The 23757-nt window shown below is 49.7% G+C and overlaps 1 protein-coding gene across 2 annotated transcripts; it reads right to left on the bottom strand.

Annotated features, from left to right (window-relative positions):
* Nucleotides 1-7104: 7104 nt before the first annotated feature.
* Stmn1 (stathmin 1) lies at nt 7105-13591 on the bottom strand. Of its 2 annotated transcripts, none has more exons than XM_042272062.2 (5): nt 13536-13591; nt 11342-11414; nt 10702-10874; nt 7957-8148; nt 7105-7616 (listed from the first exon to the last, which is right to left on the bottom strand). In XM_042272062.2, exons 2-5 carry the CDS (start codon nt 11352-11354, stop codon nt 7545-7547), a joined length of 450 nt encoding a protein of 149 aa, XP_042127996.1. In that variant the 5' UTR covers nt 11355-11414; nt 13536-13591; the 3' UTR covers nt 7105-7544. The 2 variants fall into 2 exon arrangements, with proteins under 2 accessions (XP_042127996.1, XP_006975714.1); XM_006975652.4 differs by lacking the exon at nt 13536-13591 and adding an exon at nt 13124-13203.
* Nucleotides 13592-23757: the final 10166 nt, after the last annotated feature.

The following is a 23757-nucleotide window of genomic DNA, read 5'->3' as shown; positions in this document are numbered from 1 at the left end:
GCTCCCAAAGGCTCCCATCAATCAGACTGTCCCAAATCCCTCATCCTGGACCATGGTGCCGCCCGGCCGCCCTCCCTGCACAAACCGCTCTCCCTCACTTTGTCTGGCTACCTGGCCTTCAGCTAGGCTCTCTCCTCACACCTGCTACTTTCCGCTTGGGGCCTTTGCACTGGCTCTTCCCCCCTCCAAGAAGGTTCCCACCTCCCGGGAGGGGTCCCTCGCCCTTTCTCCTGTCAGTTGCTACACATCTCCCTCTCCATTCTCCCCACAGCACCCACTGAAAACACTGCTGTCAGCCTCCTTCACCAGAGGGCAAACCGGGAGGCAAGGCCTTGCTCTCCCACAACCAGACTGCCAGGGCCCGGAGCTGTGCTTGGCAGGAAGGAGGACTCTGTATGTGCGTGTGCGTGTGTGTGCGTGCGTGCGTGTGTGCGTGTGTGTGTGTGCATGTGTGTGTGTGTGTGTGTGTGTGTGTGTGTGTGTGTGTGTGTGTGTGTGTGTGTACAGAGGCTTGCTAGGGTAATCTCTTAGGGGCCTTTCTATCACTTGGAAACCTAAAGAAGATTGGGGGGCAGGGATGTGATACACATGTCAGAACCAGAAGCAAGGAAGTTCCCCCCTCTTCCCATCTCCCCCCAACCCCTGCCTGCTCAGGTGATCCTGCAACAGGAGCAGAGTCAGGGAATGTTTGAGAAAGCAGGACTAGGGTGGCAAGGGGGCGGGGGCGGGGGCGGGGGCGGGGGGCAGGAGAGCAGAGGAGATGGTGAACACGGGCATCAGTCACATCTGACATACTTGATCTGAACCTGAACCAGCAAGGGACTCAGGAACCAAACTTGAGAGAGCAGCCTGAGCTCGTGAACCCTTGTCTCCAGCCTTTAATTCCCTGGAAACTGAGACGGGATGAGAGTAGAATTCACCCCACAAGGCCGTTTCAAGTCATAAGAAGACGGCGTGTGTGTAGGCCTCGGGTGGTGGCTCACGTCTTTAATCCTGGCACACGGAGGCAGAGGCAGGCGGATCTCTGTGAGTTCGAGGCCAGCCTGGTCTACAGAGCGAGATCCAGGACAGCCAGGGCTATTACAGAGAAACCCTGTCTCAAAGGGGAAAAAATGGCATGTGTAAACTTCTTAAATACTGTGGATCTAAAAATCAATAAGAGCTCAGAAAACCTGAAGCCCTAAAAAGAAAGGAGAGACAGGAAAACACCCAGATAGCACAGACCTACAGTGGGGTCAGACAGGATGGAGTTTGGGACTCTCAGAGGAGACACAGAACATTCACATGTCAACACCCTCCCTCCAAACTGACTTGGGGTACTTCTAACTCACTATGTAGACCAGGTTGGCCTTGAACTCACAAAGATCCGCCTGCCTCCACTTCCTGGATGCTGGGATGAAAGGTGTGCACCACAATACCTGACTTACAAATATTTTAAATCTCAGAGCAGAGAGGCCCAGAGGCTAGACAGAGGTCAAATGAGTCTGGAAAACCAGCTACAGAGAGGTGGTTCTCCGGGCCTCTGCAGGAGGCTGTGAACCTGTTCTCAGTCGAGGAAGGCATGTGCCTTCCTGGCATGGGCAGGCTGGGAAGACCCATGAAGCTGTGGGCCAGTCACTGGCGGGGAGGGGGCAGGCCGGCCCTGTGTGTTGCTTCTCTAAACCTAGCACCCAGCTATGGGATTATGATGAAGGCAGGGATGCCTGAAAGTCTGTACAGCTGCCAGGCCAGACCTTGAATCCCATTCTCTGTGACTGAAAAACGGAGTGTTTGGCTGCTGTATGGGAACTGAAAGATCTCCGAGACCATCGCTAACTGCGTAAGAGAGTTGGCAAGTCCTTTCTATAGCTTGGGGTTTCTCTAAACACGGAGGGTAGACTCCATCAGACACCGAGGACTTACCAGCAAACAGATGTGGGGATTGAAGAAAACTGTGCCCCACTTGAGGCAGAAGGAAATCCTGCAGCCTCATAAACCTCAAGACAGATGCCAACCCAACCCAGGAGGAGTCAAGAGAGCCTTAGACAGAACACCCCAATCTCATCTATACTGTGCCCCAGGAATGCACACCACAGCCCTGCAGGGGGAGTCCCTGAGTCCTGCTGTGTGGCATGCCTTTAAGGGTGGCGCCTCTTTAAGGGACTGGAGAATAATAATTATACTTAGGATATCTCATCCTGAGCATTTTCCTGGCTAAGCAACAAAACACACTACTGGCCGTGTGTGTGTGTGTGTGTGTGTGTGTGTGTGTGTGTGTGTGTGTGTGTGTGTGTGTCAGTGTGTGTGTGTCCACCTTGAGCTTTGAGACAGGGTCTCCCACTAAACCTGGAGCTCTTGGATTAGGATAAACTGGGGGCTGGAGAGATGGCTCAGAAGTTAAGAACACTGACTGCTCTTCCAGAGGTCCTGAGTTCAATTCCCAGCAACCATATGGTGGCTCACAACCATCTGTAATGAAATCTAGTGCCCTCTTCTGGCATGCAGATATACATGCAGGCAGAACACTGTCTACATAATAAATAAATCTTTAAAAAAAAAAAAAAAAAAAAGGATAAACTGAGGCCAGCAAGGCCCAGGCCTCCTGTCGGTGAAGGCCTATGCAGGCCTTCGGTGCCCCTGGAGGAGGGAGCTGTGGTGTACAAATCCTGCCTCCAGGGGGCAGCAGCCACCAGGAGCTGGCTGTGGGTGGAGCTGCCAGCCAAAGCTAACGGTTTTTCAAGAAGCCTAAAATCAGATTCTTCTGTGCAAATGTCAACTAATTCAATCATTTAAAACACAGCATGGGCCAGCAACATGCCTGCGGACTGGCGTTGGCTGCCGGCCACCAGCTTGTCAGCTCTCGTCTTTGGGTGTAGGAAGATTCCATCACGAGTTGGGCACCTCCGAGGCCAGTTGGCAGAGCTGAGGCAGAAGCAACCTTTGCCTCTAGAACTGAACTGACTCTCCAGGACAAAGCAGGCGCCCTGGGGTAGACGATGGGAATCATTAATTCAGCACTTTTTTTTTTTTACACTTACTTCCTTGGAGTGTTTGTGTATGTGTGTAGGTTCAGGCTGGGGGTTCTGGGGACTGAACTCAAGCACCTATATCTACCTATCTCGCCGGCCCCTCAGCACTTTTTAAAACTAACATCTCACTACAAGCCAGGCTTGAAGATTAGTGGGACTCATGTAAGGTCAGCTCTTGCTCGTGTTCCAGCTGGATACGTGATGGTGATAACTGCACACCTATTCGGTGCAGGGTCACAGAGGTGGGGTTGGATCCCACCCCCACCACTCACTGGATCCGTCACTTTGGACAAATGGCCTCATCTGAGGGTCATGTGGGGCGATTTGATAATGCTAACAATTATCATCTGTAAAGTCCAGAAATCTGTGAGGGAAGCCCAGGGAGGCACCAAGCTCAGCGTGGACAGCCCTCCAGCCCCCAAGCCCAGTGACTACCTGGGCTTTTTGCCCGTGGGGAGAGCAGGAGGCGGGGCACAGGGGTGGAAGCCCTGTACCCGAGGTCAGTCATCCTGTCATTTGCCATCTGCAGAGATGACAGTCACAGGGCATCTGCCTCTTTCCACCTGTGTCTTCCCTTGTAACCATCTCTTACCTCTTGGCTTTAGGGGTCAAAGGCATGGGTATAACCCTCGTCATGTTGGACAAGGGCCTGCCCAAGATGCTACCTGTTGGAGTCCATCAAACTACAACTAAACTAAAAATCTGCATGTACGTATGAGTCTAAAACCCTTTCCTGCACCTTTTCAAATTCAAAAGAAGTTTTGAGATGAGTGTCATGTACCTCAGGCTGGCTTCAAACCCATCATCAGCAAGAAGACCTTGAACCTCCCCAGGACTGGGGGTAGAACCGAGGGTCTCATCCCCGTGAGGAAAGCACTCTGACTACTATGCTGTGCCCCCAGGCTCTCCGACCTTTAAGGGCAGAACTCAAGCGTCCACTGAGAGTGGCCCCAGCCACAAGGATGCCTGGGACTTCGTGTTCGACTGGAGCAGAAGCAGGAGACTGACTTTACCAGCAGTTTCTGGGACCTCCGGTCCAGCTCCCTGGGGGAATCCATCAGCATCTGGTCACAGCAAGTCGGCAATCTGCCCAGGCAGAGAGCCAGTCTTGGACCTGGCAGGTAACTTCCAGGGCACCTGCTCTAACCTGCACCCAAACCTCCATACACACTGGCCTTGTCTTCTATTACTCTGAATCACAGGTTACAAGTCGGCCAAGTTGTTGGTGAAGGCAGCCACCCTGCAGCACAGACTTCCCTGGAAAGGTCAGCCATCATTGGGAACTACAGCTCTCCACGGTGACAGCAGGCAGAAGGCAGGGCGGCCCTGTATGACGTGCAGGAATGGGACAGAACCTCTCGAGATGGTCGGGAACTGCTTTTAAGGGCGTGGTCCTGGCTGCATTTGGAGCTTTCTGCTGGAGTCTGGATGCCAAGAGTAGGATAGTGGGCTATCCAAGGCTAGGGGACACTCGGCCACCAGGTCCCACCCCAACACCTGCTCCAGGCGGCCCAGGGCCTGAGGTGGACTCTATTACAGGTTCAGGTGGGGCATGTGACCTGCTTCTGGCAGTTCATTTCTCCCCACCCCCCAATCACTTACATGTCAGTGCACTGGCTCTGGTGGCTGCTCCATCCCCAGGGCTGGGATTGAAGGTGTGCACCACCACTGCCTGGCTACCCGGACCCCTGTAGAGCCCTCCACCCACACCCTCCCTACCCAGCTTGTGTGGCTCTAGCCACAGAGACTCTCCAACCGTGGTCTTGTCTCAATCTAATGGCTGTCAATTCACTTCCCCTGTATTCTCTCTTTCTTAAAAATCCCTGTGTTGCCGGGCGGTGCTTTAATCCCAGCACCAAGGCAGATCTCTACAATCAAGGGCAGCCTGGTCTCCTGGTATGCGTTTCACCTCCTGGCTCAGCCATCTTCCACGGAGGCCAATCAATATAAAAGTCTTAGGGAGGGCTGGGGAGTGGTGGCGCACGCCTTTAATCCCAGCACTCTTGAGGCAAAAGCAGGTGGATCTCTGAGTTCGAGGCCAGCCTCGTCTACAGAGCGGGCTCCACAATAGCCAGGGTTACACATAGAAACCCAGTCTTGAACCTCGCCCCCCTCCCCCCCCAAACAAACACTTCTCAGGGAGAGACAAGTCTCATTTTCCACTCAGGATGAAAGGAATGCTCCATGGCGACAGGCCCTGGTTACAGTCAAACCTTTGGCCTTAGGAGTCAACTTAGTGAGAAGTGCTGGTACCTGGCCCTCAGGATAAGACAGACTCCTGAGGACCGCTGGCCCTCTGGGTAAGGGGCAGACTCCTGAGGACAGCTGGCCCTCTAGGTGAGGGGCAGACTCCTGAGGACAGCTGGGCCTCTGGGTGAGAGGCAGATCCTGAAGGCACCTGGCCATCTGGATGAGATGACTCCTGAGGCAGCTAAGCACCCAGGCCTAGGAAAAGGCACTGATTCCTCTGGGCTGGAAGGGGATGCAGCTCAGCAGTGGATTTACCTAGAATGTGCAGCACCATTTTTTAAAAAGCACATTACCAAGGATCAAAGGATCCCCAACACTCTCCTTTCTTCACTGACAGTCACAGCTAACATTCCTGTTCCATCCACGAGAAATTTTGGGGCCCAGGAATAAGTGCTTCCCCTAAGGTCAGGGCTTCTGGTTTTATGTTAAGATGCATCCCTTGCAAGTTCTCTGGAACAGCGCTGTCATGTGGTGGGGTTCTGGGGCCACTGGCTTGGCTGTTAACTGGGGTGCATCCTTCAGACCTACAGGACCCCTTTGCTTTCGGACTACACCCTTTTCTGCTTGTCTTTCCAACGGAAGTGGTGCCATCTGTAGGTCACAAACATCATTACTGCTAATTTCTACCTCCAGGCTGACATTCTGACTTCCCATCTGCTCAGCCTGCCTGACATTCCTTAGGCCAGCCAGCCTCCAGCACCTCTCTACACCAGACATGGGATCCAACAACGAACAGACCCAAGCCCCTGACCTCTGGGCTCTGCATTTATGAAGCTACACTTGATTTTATTTCTCAGAACTCCTATGATGGTCTGCCTTCTGCACAATTTGAGAGCCAACTTGAGGCATACCAACAATGCATAATCATTCCCAGCTCAAGATCAGAAATGAATCATCCATTAGCGTCTAGTTGAAAACAGCAGACATGATTTGTATAGTGCCAAATATACAGCAGTTCTAAATATGCTCTCACACTTAACCCCACTCCCCAACTGAACCTTAAGAAGGAGGTCCTCTGCGGCTCTCATGTTCAGTACAACAGTGAAGCCAGGGTTGCAGAGGCACAAGTCAGTCTCCCGGAGTGCCACTTCTTTGTTTAGTGGAGGAGCTTCCTCTGTAGCCTAGGCTGCCCTTCAGTTTCCCAACACCCTCCACCTCTGCTTTCCAAGTGCTGAGATTACAGGCATAAGCCATTAAGCCTGGTCCCCAAGGTACTCTTAGGCCTCCTGCAAGCAGGCTCTTACTGTGGCTGCTTGGCTTCTAAGAGCTTTATGCAGATGTGAGGGGCAGCTAGATTGTATGTAATTAAAGCTATTTCCCAAGGGGGCTAGGAAAGCTGCCTGGGGCTTTCCCTGAACTGAGGGGCAGTATGGTGTGCCTACAGTAGTGACAAGTGCAGTCTCTGGATACACGGTGAGGTGTCTGCCTCAAAGGTCCTTTCCCACTCTTACAGGCCTCACCACAGCAGCACTGCCTGTTTGTGAGTATTCGGAATCTCAAGACATCACTTAGCAGGAAGGAGCATTAGCTGGCACCTCTACTCCCAACTGTCACAGTAAGCAAACAAACCATTAAACATCCTAAGACTTGAAGGTCCCCTCTAAACTGTTCTCTAGAAAACACTATTTGTGCCTGTAATCTGCCTTTTTAATGGGAACAAAACACTGCTTGTTTGCACATAAACATCTGAAAGAAAATAACAGCTGATCTGGTGAGGCAACACAAAGCCATGATTGTGGAAGGACAATTCGAGAGATTGGGAGCAGAGAACTGGCTGGGTGTCTGCAGCAGCCGGAGGCCCTGTGTGAAGCATTCTACAACTTGTCACTACCTGAACAGAGAGGAGTCACCGTCACCAACAGCACTGTGCAGTTTATTAACCATTCAAGTACAGTAGCATCTGATAAGATTGGGACAGAATTGGGATCGCAAAGTGAACAGATATTCAGCATCTAACAGGTTGGAAGAAGCCACTACACTCTTCACAAATGTCTTCCACAGAGTCAATACAGTACTAGCCATTAACCCAGCACACCAGGGTGCTAAGTGGAAAAGATGCAACGAGAAAAATAGCTACGTTAGAAAGACCAACACTTTAAAAAAGAGTAAAACACTTTCAGTTTCTCCCCTTGAGCCCCTAAAACATCTCACGGTCTGGATCTACCTATACGGTCCTACATCAGCTTCTAGAATATTTGTCAGGAGGGAAAAAGTAAAATGACACTGGCCAGTACAGTCTTTGGATATTTAGGAAGGGGTGGGGAGAAAGTCAGTTCTGGGAACAAATTAGTCGGCCTCGGTCTCATCGGCAGGGTCTTTGGATTCTTTGTTCTTCCGCACCTCTTCAACGTGCTTGTCCTAGGAAGAAACCGTGTGTCAGTGTCCTTTGTTTAACACAATTGGCCGAGCCCTGTCCCCTGCCCACTAGGAGGTCCAACACAGCCTCAGTCACACAACGGCCCCCTGGGAACCACAAACCCAAAATCCCAGGACCTCATCATCATCTTCAAACCTGTTGGGTCTCTTGGGGACCAGAGCAGCCAAGCCTCCAACTGCTCTTCCAAGGGATACGCAATAATGCTGAGACTCCTAGACACTATCTGAAGATGAGATCCCTTCTCACTGAATGTTAAGCCCCAAACCGATGACAAAAAGGAGCCAGTCTCAGCTCCTAACTCCTCTAAAGCGTGAAACCAACCTTCTCTCGCAAACGCTCCAGCTTGGCAGCCATCTGCGCCTCCCGGTTCTCTTTGTTAGCTTCCATTTTGTGGGTCAGCTTCTCCTCCGCCATTTTGCTGAAGTTGTTGTTCTCCTCGATGGCTTTCTGAAGCACTTCTTTCTCATGCTCCCGCTTCTCAGCCAGCTGCTTCAGGACTTCCGCTTCATGAGACTGCAACAGAGTTGAAGAGGCCCCTCTGAAGTATCTTTGGAAATTATTCATCATGGAAACAGGCAAGACAAAGGGTTCCTTCCTTAAAACTAATCCTCAAGTGAGGAGCTGAAGTACCTTTCTGAAACACTGAAAACTAACTGTTCAGGTCCCCCCTCCCCAAGAAAAGATCTTGGGTAGCCCAGGCTAGCCCAGAACTCTCTATGTAGCAAGGGCTCACCTAGAACCTATGTTCCTCCTGCATTTACTTTCCATCGTTGAGATTATAGCCATATACACCAGCCTAGGTTGTCTAGTTTTCCTTCCAAATTATTTAAGGAAATCCTTATAAGATTCAAAGTATTTAGAGGGCTTGAGTAATCTATTTAAGAATGGCACTTTAAAGAATTTCTAACTTCAAAGGAAAGGGCATTGTCAGCTGGGTGTGGTGGCACACACCTTTAATCCCAACACTTGGAGACAAGAGACAGGCGAACTCTGAGTTCCAGGACAGCCAGGCTACACAGAGAAACCCTGCCAAACTTTTAGCAGCAGCCAATGAACAGATTCAGATATATTTGGAAGAATCAACTTGCAGGGCCCAAGTGCAGGGTGTTAGCCACTAGCACTACCAGCTCTCCTCCACAGGACCTTTGTCCAGATGGGAGGGGCACTACTTAGGCTGGGCTGTGGAGCACAAGGCCCAGCTTTCCTCTCTAGTCTCTAGTCAATGTATTGCTTCCTCCTACTCCACACGCACTCCAGACTACATGACAGCAGACAGATGGCACACCAGGCTAAATGCTGCCATTCTTTTTATTTGCTTTTTGGGACAGGGTCTCAGACTTTAGGCTGGCCACGAACTCACAATCTTGAAATTCTGATCCTCCCACCTCTACCTCCCAAGAGCTGAGATTATGCAATGCCATGCAAGGACTCTAACTGAATTACACTCCGTGGCCAGGTTGGCCTCCAACTGGTTATATAACTAAGGATTGTCTTTAACTTCTGGTCCTCCTGCCCCAACTCTCCAAGTACTAAGATTTTAGATACACCCATCTAACACCCCCTTCTCCCTGGAGACGGTAAGTGCTGACAGGGCACAGACACTGAAAAGTACATGTCCTATGGCAGCTAAATGTACACAAGTTACCCCAATGGTGCTCACATGGGATTGGTTATTCCTTTACACTTCACCTTGTTGTGCCTTAGTTTCCCCAACTTAAAATTAAACCCACCCACCTAAATCATTGCTGCTGGGAAGAGATTTAATGGAAATTTATATGAAATTATTTTGCAAAAATGTATCCATATTTTATGCATGTAAGTGTTTTGCCTGCATGTAAGTGTACTGCAATGTATGCCTGGTGCCTGAGGCCAGAAGAGGGCACTGGATCCCCTGGAACTTAAGTTAGGACGACTGTGTGCTGTCATGCAACTGTGCTGGTGATGAAACCTGGTCCTCTGCAGGAGCAGCAAGTGTTTTAACCGCTGAGCCATCTCTCCAGCCCCTATCTAAAGTTCTTAGTAAGAATAATGTTGAATAGATAGAATTACATGTTAACAGGGATACTTCTGGAAAGTGAAATTGTTGTCTTTAATTTCCAGTTATAATTTCATTTTTCAATTATATTAACATTTGTTCAAGTTTCTATTTTATTAATGTGTATGGTCTGTGTGAATATATGCACATGTGCATGTCAGGCCTTCAGAGGCCAGAAGAGGGCATCAGGTCCCTTAGAGTTTCAGGCAGCTGTGAGCCACCCAACGTTGGCGTTAGGAACCACATTCTGGTCCTCTTCCAATAGCAAACACTCTTAACAGCTGGGCCATCTCTGCAGCCTCTTAGTGGGTCTTATTTTTTATTTAGTTACTTTATGTGCGTGATTGTTTGGCTTGCACATTTATCTATGCACTACTTGTATGTGTGGTGGCCATGAAGTCCAGAAGGCAGTCGGATCTCCTAGAAATGGAGTTTGAATAGCTGGGAGCCGCCGTGTGGGTGCTGGGGCCACATGGATCCTCTGGAAGACAGCCAGTGCTCCTAACTGTTGAGCCACCACCCTCCAACCCTCATCAGGTTTCCAAGATGGCTACTTTATAATGCAAGTGTTTAGAAGTGAGAAAAAGTTACAATACCACATCCCTGGAATTATAAAGTTTTTATTGAATAGCTCTCAAAAAGGAAACAGAGGCTATCTGCCAACAAATGTCCTGTTTTTCAAAGAGGAAAGCATGAGCTTTGATGTAACATAGGACTTAGCTTAAATTCTGCCTCCAGCACTTTTTAACAGAACTTTAAAAAATTGCCTTAATAATACCATTTTCTAGTCTGTTACTGAGACAATTCCCACCACGGAGGTTCCATTTACTAGAGCAAGCTCTTGAGTCAAGGAGCTGGCTCCCGACAGCTCATTAAACGATGCCTGCTGCTTCCTCCCAACCACTGGCACAAGGGTATTTCCTACTTACGATCACAGCAGAGCTACAGTTCTTTCTTCCTTTCTATGAAAATAAGCCCAGTCTGCCTTGTCACATGAATAAGCACCCCGTCCCTGTAACCATCTGGTTTACCTTGCGTCTTTCCTCTGCAGCTTCTAATTTCTTCTGAATTTCCTCCAGGGAAAGATCCTTCTTCTTTGGGGGGGAAAGGGGGAAATCGGGGACAGATTCTTTTGACCGAGGGCTGAGAATCAGCTCAAAAGCCTGGCCTGAAGCACGCTTCTCCAGTTCTTTCACCTGAATATCTGGAGTTGATCAGAATTACGATAAATGAGGAAAACCCAGTTTCTTATCTAAACAAAGGGTTCTATAATTTTCTAAAAACCAAAAATTTAATGAACAGAACTAAGGCTAATCAAAGTGTCTGGTAAGAAATCAAATAACATCTGTTTTTTAAAATGCTCAACATTTTGGGCTAATATACCATTTTGAGGAAGAATTAGTATTTTACAATCATTTTATTAAACAAAGAATGGCTTGTGTAAAGCCTCATAATTTTGCTTTGGACCAAGCCAAATTGTCTAATTATAAATGATGATGAGCTTTCCATATATTCATTCAAATGGTAAAAAATTTTAATTGCCTTTTTTATTTGTAAATCCAGTTTTGAAAAGAATATAAATGTCAAATTAAAGGCTTACGACCTGCACCACTTCCTATTCTAAAGCAGAAAGCCCGTCCCAGTTTCAGCTTTTCGAAATCAATTACCTACCAGACGATGCCATGTCGGACAGAAGACAAGAGACTGGCCGTGCACTCTCCACAATCCACTGGTAAGGAGAGCCCTGAAAATGATTTCCAAAGCATGCAATCAATTTCTCTGTATTTCTCTGTCATCAGCACAAAGGAACCTCAAATCACACCCATGACATTATCAGGAAAATCGTTAGGTGGAATCAAGTGACATCATTAAAAAATCATCTAGGAACACCAAAACATATTGGGAAATCTAAACTGAATAATATTGCTGGCAGAAAATCAAATTAAATGATGTTCTTAAAAGAAAAAAACCTTGAAATCTTAAAAATCAGAGGTTCAATCACAAGGTTGAAGGATCCTTTGCCGTAACCTCAATTTTTTTCTACCCAACCTAAGAAGATATTCCAGATTCAACCCAACAATGAGATCGGAGCCATCTTAATTCTGTGTACAACTCATTGTGCAATTCAAACCCCCACCCTGCTTTGTCTGTGTCTGCCATGGTGGATAACACCCAAGCTAGCAGCCAATGGTATCCAAGTCCTATTGTTCCTAGGGTTCAAGCTACTCGCCTAACAGTGGGAAAATGAAGTTTTATGAACCTCCAGGTTGCTTTTGAGGGCAGGGTCTAGATATTTTAGCCCAGGCTGGCCTTGAAATTATAATCCTCTTGCCTCAGCCTCCTCAATGTAGAGGGGTGGGGTTTAGCCCAGGTTAGCAGTTGCCTAGCATTTGCAAAGCCCTGGGTTCGATGTACGGGCGGGAGGGCGGGGGTTGGGGGGGGGGCGGAAGCGGGTTTATTCTGGGTGTTGGGATTAAAGACATGCGCCACCACACCCGCCCGAGGTTCGTCACGTATGCTGCCTTAGGTCGCAAAAAAAATTTTCAACACTTGTCTATTATTTTTTTTTAAAAGATCACCACTCTTTTCAGTCCCGAAGTGAACGAGAGGCTCCCAAGGCTAGACACTGAAATCCGAGGCAGCGAAAAAAACGTTTAGCTGGAGCAGAGCACCCAACGCAGCAGCCTACCCAGCATGGGCGTGGTCCTGGCCCGGGCGGGCAGGCTGGCGGCCCGGGCCAATCAGAACCCGCCCTCCGCTCCGGCCCCTGGCCCCGCCCCTCCGCGCCCCGCGCCTTTTCGAATCTCCGCGAACCTCTCCACACTCGGGAGCCCGCGCGCGTGGGCAGCAGCGGGATGGGCGGGGCTAACGGTCCTCCGGGGCGGCCCCGCCCCTCCCGGGCGGGCAGCGCGCTGCCGTCTCCCGCCCCCCCCGCCCAACTCCCGCCAAAAATACCTCGCGGCTCCGCAGCCCTGGGGTGGCTGCAGCGGGCTCCGTCGCACCGCCTCCACCCCCAGCTCGAGTCCCCCGAGCTGCCCGCGACCTCCGCCACGGAGCCCCGGGAGCCCCGGGAGCCCCGGCGGGCGCCGCCCCTCCAGGGCACGGGCGCCCGCAGCCTCGCTCTCCATCAGACAATGGGGACCCCTGAGGAGCCGCGCCCACCGGACCGTGGAAGCAGGGGGACGGCCCAGGCCCCCATTGTCTCCACGCTCGCACCCGGGGCTGAAGCCCACGGCTGGCCGCGCCCCCTCCTCACCAAGCCGCGTCCCCGGGGAGCAGGGACAAAAGCCGAGGCTCCGCCCGAGCCTCACACAAAAGACGAACGCCCCCCGCCCGCCCGCCCGCCCGGTCTCGGGGCCCCTGCCCCTCCAGCGTCTCCCGCTGGCGGCCCGCCGCCTTCCCGGCCGGTCCCTAGCCCGCCGTCTCCGCAGCCTCCGCCAAGCCAGCACCCACCTGCTCGCTCCGAGCCGCCTGGCCACACTCTGAGCACCAACAGACCTGGGCGCGCACAAAAGCGCCAAACAGCGGCACGTGACCCAGCCGCGGGGCTCCGCATTGGCTGAGGGCGGCGGCACGTGCCGGGCCCACCCCCCCCAAGTCTGGAGTGCCCCGCCCCTTTGGAGCGGAGCATCTTGGGAAGTGTAGTCCGGGCCAGTGGGGCAGGAGGACAATGCAAAAGGGGTGGGGTGTTCGGGGGGGGGGAGGGGTGTCCCCCAGGTGTGAACCCCCGGCTGGACCCCGGGTCTCTGCGCAGAACAACACTTGGCTTGGCCGCAGGGCTAAATGGGCTGTGGGACTCCACGTCTAGGAAAAGAGCAGGGCGAGGCGAGGCGAGGCAAGGCGCAAGGGAGGGGTCGGTCCTAACCTACTTGGGTCTTTTAGACCTGGACGAACCGGACTCTTCCTCGGCTGAGCCTCGCACGTCTGGTTCGCTCGCTAGGCAGTGGTCCTTTTGATGCCACACCCCGCCCGGTTGCCCGAGACGCTCGAGCCCCTGTGACAAGACAATGCCACTCCACGCCCCTGCACGGTCCTCTACCCTCGGCGTCCTGCCACAGACACACGCCAGTGTTGTCACCTGTAGTGCAACGTCGCAGTCGCTAGCCCATTTCGTGCTGATAGGTCACGGGCGTGGTCCTTCCCTCGGCTATTTGCTTTCTCCCCATTCTCGGCTTCCCGAGCTGCTAACACTGGGATCTATGCAGGACTGCGTGAGGCTCTGGAATCTGATCTTGGGTCTAACAAAGCCACTAAGCTTTAAAGGCAGACTCCATCTGCCCTGCCAAAGCCTTGCGGTGACAGGAAAGAGAAGAGCGATGGCAGTTCTAGATACACTCGCGGCAGTGAAGTGCTGCTTTTGTTCTGAAAGCACGTGCTCCCCGGAGCCGGGCTGGGCTCTCTTTGAGGATGTAAACAAAAGGAGCCACAAGGTCACCGGATCCCTCTGGCCTGAATAAAGCGGACTATAGCAGAGACACAAAGGAAATTAGCCTGACCCTGTCTCTCTCAGACCCCTCCTCTCCTCTGACCAAAGCTGTGTCCCCGTGTGGTGGCCATTTCCCCAAAGCACCTGCTCAGAAACACTATACAGAAGGGACACGATTTTTACTAATGGGTTTGGTCTCCCAAAAACCAAACCACACATACAACGGCCCCTGTGGAACCGCAGTCCTGGTTTTAAAAGAATCCTACATCTGGCTAACCAATAGGGAAGTATCGGAGAAAAAAATACAATAGGTGCACAGGACAATGGAAACTGTATTATACAGACAGCAGACAACAGAGAAAGCAAGCAGTTGGCAAAGTACTGTTGCCTGAAATATGCTTATAGAGGCACATTTCCCAACAATTGCTCTTGTGTGGGGTGAGTCTCCCTCTGCCCCCACCCCAGCCAGTCTAAGTGGTTTTTGCTTAGCATTGTGAGCAGCAGGAGCCGATTCTGCACATTGAAAGGCTTTTCTCTTTCACAAACATAGCCTCAGAACGACCAGGTGCTTCAGTTTTCTGAATGGATCTCAGAAACCATTTCAGCACTGGACAGGGATGAGGCTAAGTCCTGTCTGAAGACTGACAAGCAGGGATAACACAAATGAGCAAAGACCTCCAACGCCAAGAGGTCTGGGACCTTCTGAACCAGCACTCTGTCTTGAAGTCTTTGTACTGGAGCTGGAGGTGTGTGTGTGGCAGATCCCACCCATGTGATGCATTTTTTTTTTCCAAATACAAGAAATTGCCACACAAAAATCTCAAATTTCTATTAATGTTGTGACAGGGAAAAATTAATCCTTCAAAACACTGATTATTTTAGAGCATTTATACCATCCCACCCCACCCCCACACACACCTTTCTCCCTAGAGCAGATGTCTATTTCCATGGAAACCACAGCTAGGCATAAAGTAGATGTTAGAACTCATGTAGATTTTCCATCTTTTTAGCGATGCCTCTTGGCTTCTGGATTTGTTGTTGGATGCCTACTTGTGTTGGCATCTCTGACAGGAATTTCTTGAGATTCTCACTGCTGCTTAGGAGGACACAGGGGGATGGGATTACATTTCCTCCTGGCATGACCCTGTGGATAGAAAGGTGCTTGCCTGTGCGGTGGGAAGATCCTGCTCTTTAGGATGGAATGGAGTTGCTTCTCTGAAAGCTTGTTCTCACCAGTGTTCATAGATGGTCTCCAGGATTGGAAAGGGTGGCTAACAGCTTTGCTACTCTGCTTTGAAAAGGGCCACAGCTTCCCTATCCCCTAACACTAGCGAGATCCCCGCCCTCTCCAAGAGGCATCGAGGGGTTAATGTTTCTGGCTCAGAGCTGCCTGTCTTTGCCTATGAGAATTATTTTTGCTTCTGCTCAGATGGTTTGGTCGGATTGTTATGGGGCCGGCTGTGACTATGGATTAGCACAAAGTGAAGTCTAGATATGGCAGCTGGCCAGCTTATTTGATCTGTGTAGACAGCCAAAGGAGAGTACTTCAAGCTTCAAAGCCCAGAAAGGATGTCTACACTGATGAAATGCACCGGGCTGTTGTCAGATCTCTGTTACTCCCAGAGAGGCAACAGCCTTTGTTCATTGTTGCTGCTGAGGCCAACAGAGGTTGTCTCCCACATAGGCGCCTCTGAGGTCCAGTGCTGCTCCCGGGGCCTGTCTTCAGCCAGGGGGTGTCACAGGAGAAGTCAGTTTTATTGTCGAAGCCTCTTTGTTCCCTTTGTCCCTCGTCCTCAGGACCTAGGCTCTAATGTGCCTTTTTCTGTTCAAACCCTATCTTTGAGAATATTTCACACACCTATCTCCCTTAGAGGGTAGAGGCCATGTGATGTCTTGTCTGAGTGTCTAGTACAAGCCTCATACACGGGGAGGGCCTGGAGGTTTATAGAGGAAAGGTTGAAGAGCCGTGTCTCTCACCCAACTTCCTGTCCTGAGCTGTTAGACCTTCCATCACAGGAGCGGCGTCTGAGATAATGCACTGAAGCCCTGAGCACAGAGCCTCGGTGCAGAGCATGCACTAACCAGCATTGCTACAGTGAAGTTCCTTGATTGCTAGGAGCTGTTGAATGGATGGATGGATGGATGGATGACTATTAGACTTTCATCCTTAGGGTTGCAATTGTCCTTACTGAGTTAAGTCTTCCCAGGAAATTATTTTATTTCTTTTTTTCTTTAACTTTATTTTATGTGCATTGGCATCAGATCTCCTGGAACTGGACTTATAGACAACTGTGAGCTGCCATGTGGGTGCTGGGAATTGAACCCGGGTCCTCTGGAAGAGCAGCCAATGCTCTTAACTGCTGAGCCCTCTCTCCAGCCCCAGAATTATTTTATTTCTAAAACTACTCTTTTCTCATGGTGCTAGGGAACAGCCAGGGCCATGCACATGCTAGGTGTTATGGTGTGGAAATGAAATGTTCCCCTAAAGCCTCGTGTGGTGATGGTTTGGTCTCCAACTGCAGCAGGTTCAGAGATGGGGTTTCTTGGAGCGATTGATCCATGGTGAATTCATAGCTTAATGAATTCTTGGGGGCAACAGAAACTTCAGGATGTGGGCTTTGGTTGGAGGGACTAAGTCTCAGGAGTGATGCCTTTGAAGGGGGTATTTGTGTTTGTCCCAGGCCCCTCCCCACCCGCCCCTCCTTGTGGAACAAGCAGAGTGTGTGTCTGCCCCCATGAAAAGCAGGTTCACTTCCTGTCATGCTTCCCTGCCTCACCTCTACCCAGACACAGTGGAGCCGGTGACCAGGAGCAAACCTCCAACACTCTGAGCCCAAATCAGACTTTCTTCCTTCAAGGTGACTTTCTCCGATGTTTTGCCATTGTGATGGAAAGTTGGTTAAGACACCAGGGGACCCTCTATTTGACCTCATTTTTTGGTGTTGGGCATTGAACCAGCCCCTTCGACAATTCTCAGCCTCTCACCAGGGGATTTAATTTAATCAGTCAACTTGGTTGTTTTGCTTTGAACTGCTGAGGATCAAACCTAGGACCTTCTGCATGCTAGGCAAGCAGTGAACACCCCAGCCTCCCCATGGAGAGACAGAGTTGTATGTGTATGAGTGTGACTGTGTCTGTGAGTGTTGTGTGTATGAGTGTGAGTGTGTGAGTGCTCTGTGTGTGAGTGTATTGTATGAGTGTGCGAGTGTGCATGTGTGTGAGTGAATGTTGTGTGTGAATGTCAGTATTGTATGAGTGTGTGTGAGAGAATGTGAGCGTGTATGAGTGTGCATGTGTGCAGGTCATGAGTGTGTGAGTGTACATTCTATTGTTCTCCTTATCATCTTGAGACACAGACTCTCACTGTATATGGGAAGTTTCAGCTTTTCTGAGTGGCCAGTGAGCTCTATGGATCTGTCAATCTCTGTCCATCAGTGCTGGGTCACACACACACACACACACACACACACACACACACACACACACACACACAGTTTCTTATGTGTGTGCTGGGGATTCTCAGGTCCTCACGCTTGTAGAGCAAATACTCTTACCCACTAAGCCATGGAGTATGTTTTTTAAATTCAATTAATTTTGCCTGTTTCATAGAAAACATTCACATGATTTAAAAATAAGTTTATATATAACAGTCGTGTAAGGGCACACATAACTGTAATCCCAGCACTCAGGATGCAGAGGCAGGAGAATTGCAAATGGGAGGTCAGTCTGGGCTACATACTGAGATTTTTACTCAAAGAAAAGGGGTAGGGAGCAGCTAGAGAGATGGCTCCACAGTTAAGATCACTGGCTGCTTTTCCAAAGGACCTGGGTTCAATTCCCAGCACCCACATGACGGCTCACAAGCATTTATAACTATAGTTCTGGGGATCTTAGGCCTCTTCTGGCTGCCATGGCTCTGTATGCAGGTGGTGCAGATATAAGCATGCAGATAAGACAGTCACATATAAAATAAAGTATTGGGGGAGGGGGGAGCAGATGGGACTGTCGAGATGGTTCAGCAGGTAAAGGTGCTTGTCATCAAGTCTGACAACCTGAGTTCAATTCCCAGAACCTATACAATAGAAAGAACTGACTCTCAAAAATTGTCCTCTGATACCCACATATGTGCTATATGGCATACCACACACACACACATAGACATGAACACATGCTCATGAAATAACTGTCATACATTTTTAAGTATAAAAATCCCTTCTCTCCAAGGCCAGCCTGGTCTACATAGAGAGTTCTAGGATAGCTGGGGCTACATAGAGAGACCCTGTCTCAAAAAAATAAAAATAAAAATAAAATTACAGTGTCCCTTCTATTTTATTGATCTCTATCCGTCAATTTCTCCACTTCCCTGCTGTCTTCTCACAGTAATCATTGCTTCAGCTTCCTGTGTATCCCAAGTGTCTTTATAGCGACGGAAGCAAATGTGTCGCTATGTGTTCCTGACTGTTTTTCATACGTGATTAATAGTAGCCATGGCTCTTCTGTGTTTAACCGCTTGGTTCTCACTTACCAGCATACGTCAGGGTCTTTCACTGTTCCTGCATCTAGCGTGCCCTTGATCTGGTATCCACAGGATAACTATCCCATTACTGAGTTCAACCATGCTCACTCCATAGCCTTCAGGTCACCCCAGCAAATTTCAAACAATTCAGGGGTGAATGACCCAGAACACCTGGCCTTTCCCACGTGGGTGAGCCTGTCTGCAAAACACATCCCTAGACGTGGTATTGCAGGGTCAAAGGACAAGCCGTTTGGAATCTGGATAGGGCCAAATTGCCTGCCACGAGGGTGGTACCAATTCAGCGCTTACCATGTGGCGGTTTAATTCATTTTCTCAATTCATTCAAGAGTGGTTTGAAAGGCTTTGTCTCTGGAAATCTCGGGCTCCAGGGAAAGCAGGGGGAGGAGAAACGCTGCCGAAGACGTGGCTGTCAGTTCCTCAAGTGTATTAATAACCCATATAAAGACTCGGCGAGGAGCAGCTGAGAGCTCAGAACAGCTCGGGCTGCACCAGAGCGAGTGTCCCAGGAAGCCTTGTGGAGCGTCTGCAGGTGTCACTCAGAGGGTGGAAGCTTTTGAAAGTGGGGTCTATTGCATGGCTAGTGTCCCCTCCCACACCCCCCACTATGCCCCACGAACACAATGTCTGGCACAGACATTATTTGGTTAATTCCAAACAACATCTTCCCTGCATTTTTTTTCTGATCCTGAAATATTAGGATTATTGTCTACACTTTGCATGTGTCCACAGACTAGTTAAGATGTGGATATCACTGTCCTGTGTTCTTTGTTAGCTTTTTTTTTTCTTTATTTCCTTTTTTTCTGGTTTTCTTTTTCTTCTCTTTTTGGTTTTTTTAGACAGGGTTTCTCTGTGTAGCTCTGGCTGTCCTGGATCTCCCTCTGTAGACCAGACTGGCCTTAAACTCGCAGAGATCTGCCTGCCTCTGCCTCCTGCCTCTGCCTCCCAAGTGCTGGGATTAGAGGCGTGTGCCACCACAACTGACTATTAATTTATTTTTGGATGTTTTGAGACAGAGTTTTCCTGTGTGGCTCAGGTTATCTTAAACCCACAGTCCTCGTTCTTCAGCCTCCTGAGTGCTGGGGTCACAGAGTGCACCCACACACACACCTGGCTCTTACTCCATGTTCTAAGCCTCATCCGTGTTTATGGAAGTCTCTGCCATCCTCTAACGGCTCCTTTTAAGGGGTGACTCTCTGATTTTTCTCCTGAGCTCACTATCCTGAGGCCAAAGAAAGGAACTCAGTGGCCCAGACACCCTGTTTTCAAGTCACCTTCCAGAAACCCCCTTCCAAAATGATGGTGTATATATGCCAGTTCCTTCCTCTAGAGCCAAGCTTCCTGCCTGTGAGTGCACCCACACCCGTGGCTGGCTTTTGCAGCATATGGTCCAGGGATGCACACGGGGGCTGGGAATAGGAAGTGAAGGGTCTGGTTTCGCACATATGCGGTGCTTCAAGGGACCCAACAGTTCTCAACTTGGAGCTGGGAGGATGGTCCCGTCGGTCAAGTGGCTGCTGTAGAGGCATGAGGATCTGAGTAAAAAGTCAGACACAGAGGGGCATGCCTGCAACTGGGTACTGGGTTGGCTGCAGCCAGATCCCTGAAGTTCATTGGTCAGCTAATCCCAGCAACTCCATGAGCCCTAGGTTCACTGAGGGGCCCTATTTAAAAAATAAAAAATAAAAGTTGAGGCTGGTGAGGTGGCTCAGCAGGTGAAGCCAAGACCCATGTGGTAGAAGAAAAAACAACTCTACAGGTTTTCCTCCACATGCATGCCATGGCAGTCATGCTCAGACAGACAGACACACACACACACACACACACACACACACACACTGTAAAAATGGAGATATAGCTCAGCAGTTAAGAGCACTGGCTGCTTTTCCAGAGAACCCAGATCCAATTCCCAGCACCCACACGGTAGCTCACAACTCCAGTCCCAGGGGATCTAATGCCCTCTTCTGGCCTCCATAGATACTTGCACTATTGTGCACATACCCATCCAAAAAAATTATTGAGCATGATCAAGAAGCCGGGCATGGTGGCACAAGCCTTTAAACCCGGCACCTGGGAGGCAGAGGTCGGTGGAGAGTGAGTTCAAGGCCAACCTAATTTCTTTTACTTTCTTTTTTTTCGGGGGGGAGGGGGACGATAGGGTTTGTCTGCATAGCCCTGGCTGTCCCTTAACTTGATCTGTAGACCAGGCTGGCCTCGAACTCACAGAGATCTCCCTGCCTCCCAAGTGCTGGAATTAAAGATTTGCACCACCACAGCCCAACTTGAGGCCAGCCTGGTTTGCTTAGCCAATTCCATGATAACTAAGGCTACATAGAGACACTCTGTCTCAAAGAACCGTGAGAGAAAGAGAGAGAGAGAGAGAGAGAGAGAAGAAAAAAAAAGAGTGATCAAGGAAAGAAACCTGACTCGACACGCATGCATTTACACAAATACATATATCACACACAACAAACACACCACACATATACATGCAATTCTTTTATAAAGAGTTCCCAACTCAAATCTGTATCTCTAGGCTGTATAAAAATGGGAGAATAGAGCATACATTTTTAAAAACTAGTTTGCTGACTTGATCTGTAACTGAAATACTGAACATACGATGTGTGGGCTCTGCATCAGATCTGTAGAGCTTACATCACTGGTCCAACCAGGCCACTCAGAAGTAACAGAGCTTCCTTCTCCAGTCTAGTCTGGCTCTGACTCCATGATCCCAGCAGTCACTCTCTCTACTTTATCTTAACTGCTACTCCTTTCTTTACAGATGAGGGCTGTGGTCAGAGGACTGGAGACATCTGCCCAGGGACCCAAAGTGTCACAGAGAGACATCTCAGCTTGTGCTTCATACAATGGCACAGGTCCTGTTCAGTACATTTGTGTGAATTTGAGATGTGACTCTCCCATCTCATCACCCATGAAAAGTGCACGAAGCTCCTGTACCACAGGGTTGATGTCAGGACCATGTGGAATAATATATGACATGTATCTGAACTAGGACATTTGCATTAGTACATTGCTGTTAACGAAACAGCTGACTTGAACTGGTTCCTCCACTTTCACACTGGCTTATTTGGCTTGGTTTGATTTTTTTTCTTTTTTTTCCCTATATTTATTTATTTATATGTGCATTGGTGTTTGTTTTGCCTGTGGAAAGCTGTTGGATCCCCTGGAACTGTAGTTACAGACAGTTGTGAGCTGCCATGTGGGTGCTGGGAATTGAACCCGGGTCCTCTGCCAGAGCAGTCAGTGCTCTTAACCGCTAAGCCATCTCTCCAGCCCCATGGTTTGATTTTTTGAGACAACGTTTCTCTGTGTAGCCCTAGTTGTCCTGGAACTCACTTTGTAGACCAGGTTGGTCTCGAATGCACAGAGATCCCCCTGCCTCTGCCTCCCGAGGGCTGGGATTAAAGGCGTGAGCCACCACCACACGGCCTTTTTTCTTTCTGTTCCAAGATCTAACTCAGGACTCCACCTTGCATGGGGTCTTGTCTCCTTAGTTGGTGCCATTTCTTTAATAAGGTGGCTGGGTGCTTGCTTTCTACTACGTTCCCCATCCAGTCTTTTCTGAATGATCAAAATAAGAACAAGAAATAAATAGCGTGAACTGGGTGTGGCGTCTGTGCCTGTAATCCCCATCCTTGGGAAGCCCCAGGCAGGAAGATTATTGCAAATCCAAGGATAGCCTAGGCTATGTAGTGAATTCCAGGTCAACCTGAGGTACAGAGTGAGATCCTGTCTCCAAATCAGAGGGAGAGCAAGAGATGGAGAGAGGGGGAGAGAGGTATGGGAGTAGGGATACGGAAGGTGGAGGCTCGCACCTTGGCTGGGCTTCTGCCGCTTCTGGTGGAAATTTGACTGGTCCTCCTCCAGAGGGCAGGGAGAATGATTTTATCCTATCTCATGTCATCGAATTTCCTTTGTATTTATTTATTTACTTGAAAAATGGTCTCATGGAGCCGAGGCTGGCCTTGAACTTCTAATCCTCCTACCTCTGTGTGACCAATGCTGGGCTTTTGTGTGTGCCCCCACACTTAGAAATTTTCCATTTTAGATCTAGTCTATTTATTTTTATTTCATTGTTTACTTTTGAGACAGGGTCTCCTGGATCATAGTCTGGCCTTGACTCACTATGTGGCTGAGGATGACTGCTTTTCCAATCCTCCTGCCTCTACCTCCCAAGTGCTAGGATTACAGGCTTGTGCTGTTTCTTCTGGTTCATGTGGTGCAGGGAATGGAAACCTGGGCTTGGGCATGCTAGGCAAAGTGTTTTCCAAATGAGCTGCATCCCCAGGTCCTTGTCTACTTCTGCAAGGGACTCTTGTGGGCCTGAAAACAGGGCAGAGGGGAATCACTGGTTTCTCTGGACTCAGTATATCTCAGGGCTATTCCATAGCCTCCCACAGGAAACATTTCCAGTCCCCACAGGCTTTCAAAACAGCCAGCATTGTCAGGAGTCTGAGCAATTCAAGGAGACTGAGGTTAGAGCTGTCACGAGATGCTAAAAGGAGGCTGCTGAAATCACACGCCTTCCAGGAAGGGTGGAAGTCTACATTGAGTGGAATCCAAGCTGGAAAGGTGTGGAGGTGGCTAGAGGGTCGGGTGGAGAAATAGGGATACTGAACAAGAAGAAATAGCAGGTCTTTGCTACAAAGGCCTCTCCTAGTGAAGCTCTGGCCTCCATCCGTAGACAGCCACAGTGACCCACAGTTAGTGCCAGCCCATCACTTCACCAGATGAGGGCACATGCCAGCCGAGGTCCCTGGAGAGGGTCTAGAACAGGGCAGCCAAGCAGGAGGCTAGGGCTAGTGGGAGGACACAGTCCCTGCATGTGATAGGGATGGGGATGGGCTAGCCCCTCTCTGGCTGTCTTGACAAGGTGCCTCAGATGAGGTGGCTTCCATACATGTACTGTCTCACTTTTCTAGAGCTGGAAGCCTGAGGTCATGGTGTCACGGGGCTGGTTCCTTCCAAAGTTGAATCTATTCCAGTCCTCTTTGGGCTTCTGGTGCCTCTGCTGTAGGTCGATCGACACACCAAGTTCTCCCTTGGTCATTGCCTCATTTCCCATCTGTGTTTGTCTGTCTCTGGGTCTACAAATGCCCTGCTTAT

The sequence above is a fragment of the Peromyscus maniculatus genome, chromosome 2 (genome assembly GCF_049852395.1).
Source record: "Peromyscus maniculatus bairdii isolate BWxNUB_F1_BW_parent chromosome 2, HU_Pman_BW_mat_3.1, whole genome shotgun sequence".
Taxonomy (NCBI): domain Eukaryota; kingdom Metazoa; phylum Chordata; class Mammalia; order Rodentia; family Cricetidae; genus Peromyscus; species Peromyscus maniculatus.
Note: the sequence above shows the minus strand (reverse complement) of the source record. Positions and strands in the feature narration are given on the sequence as shown.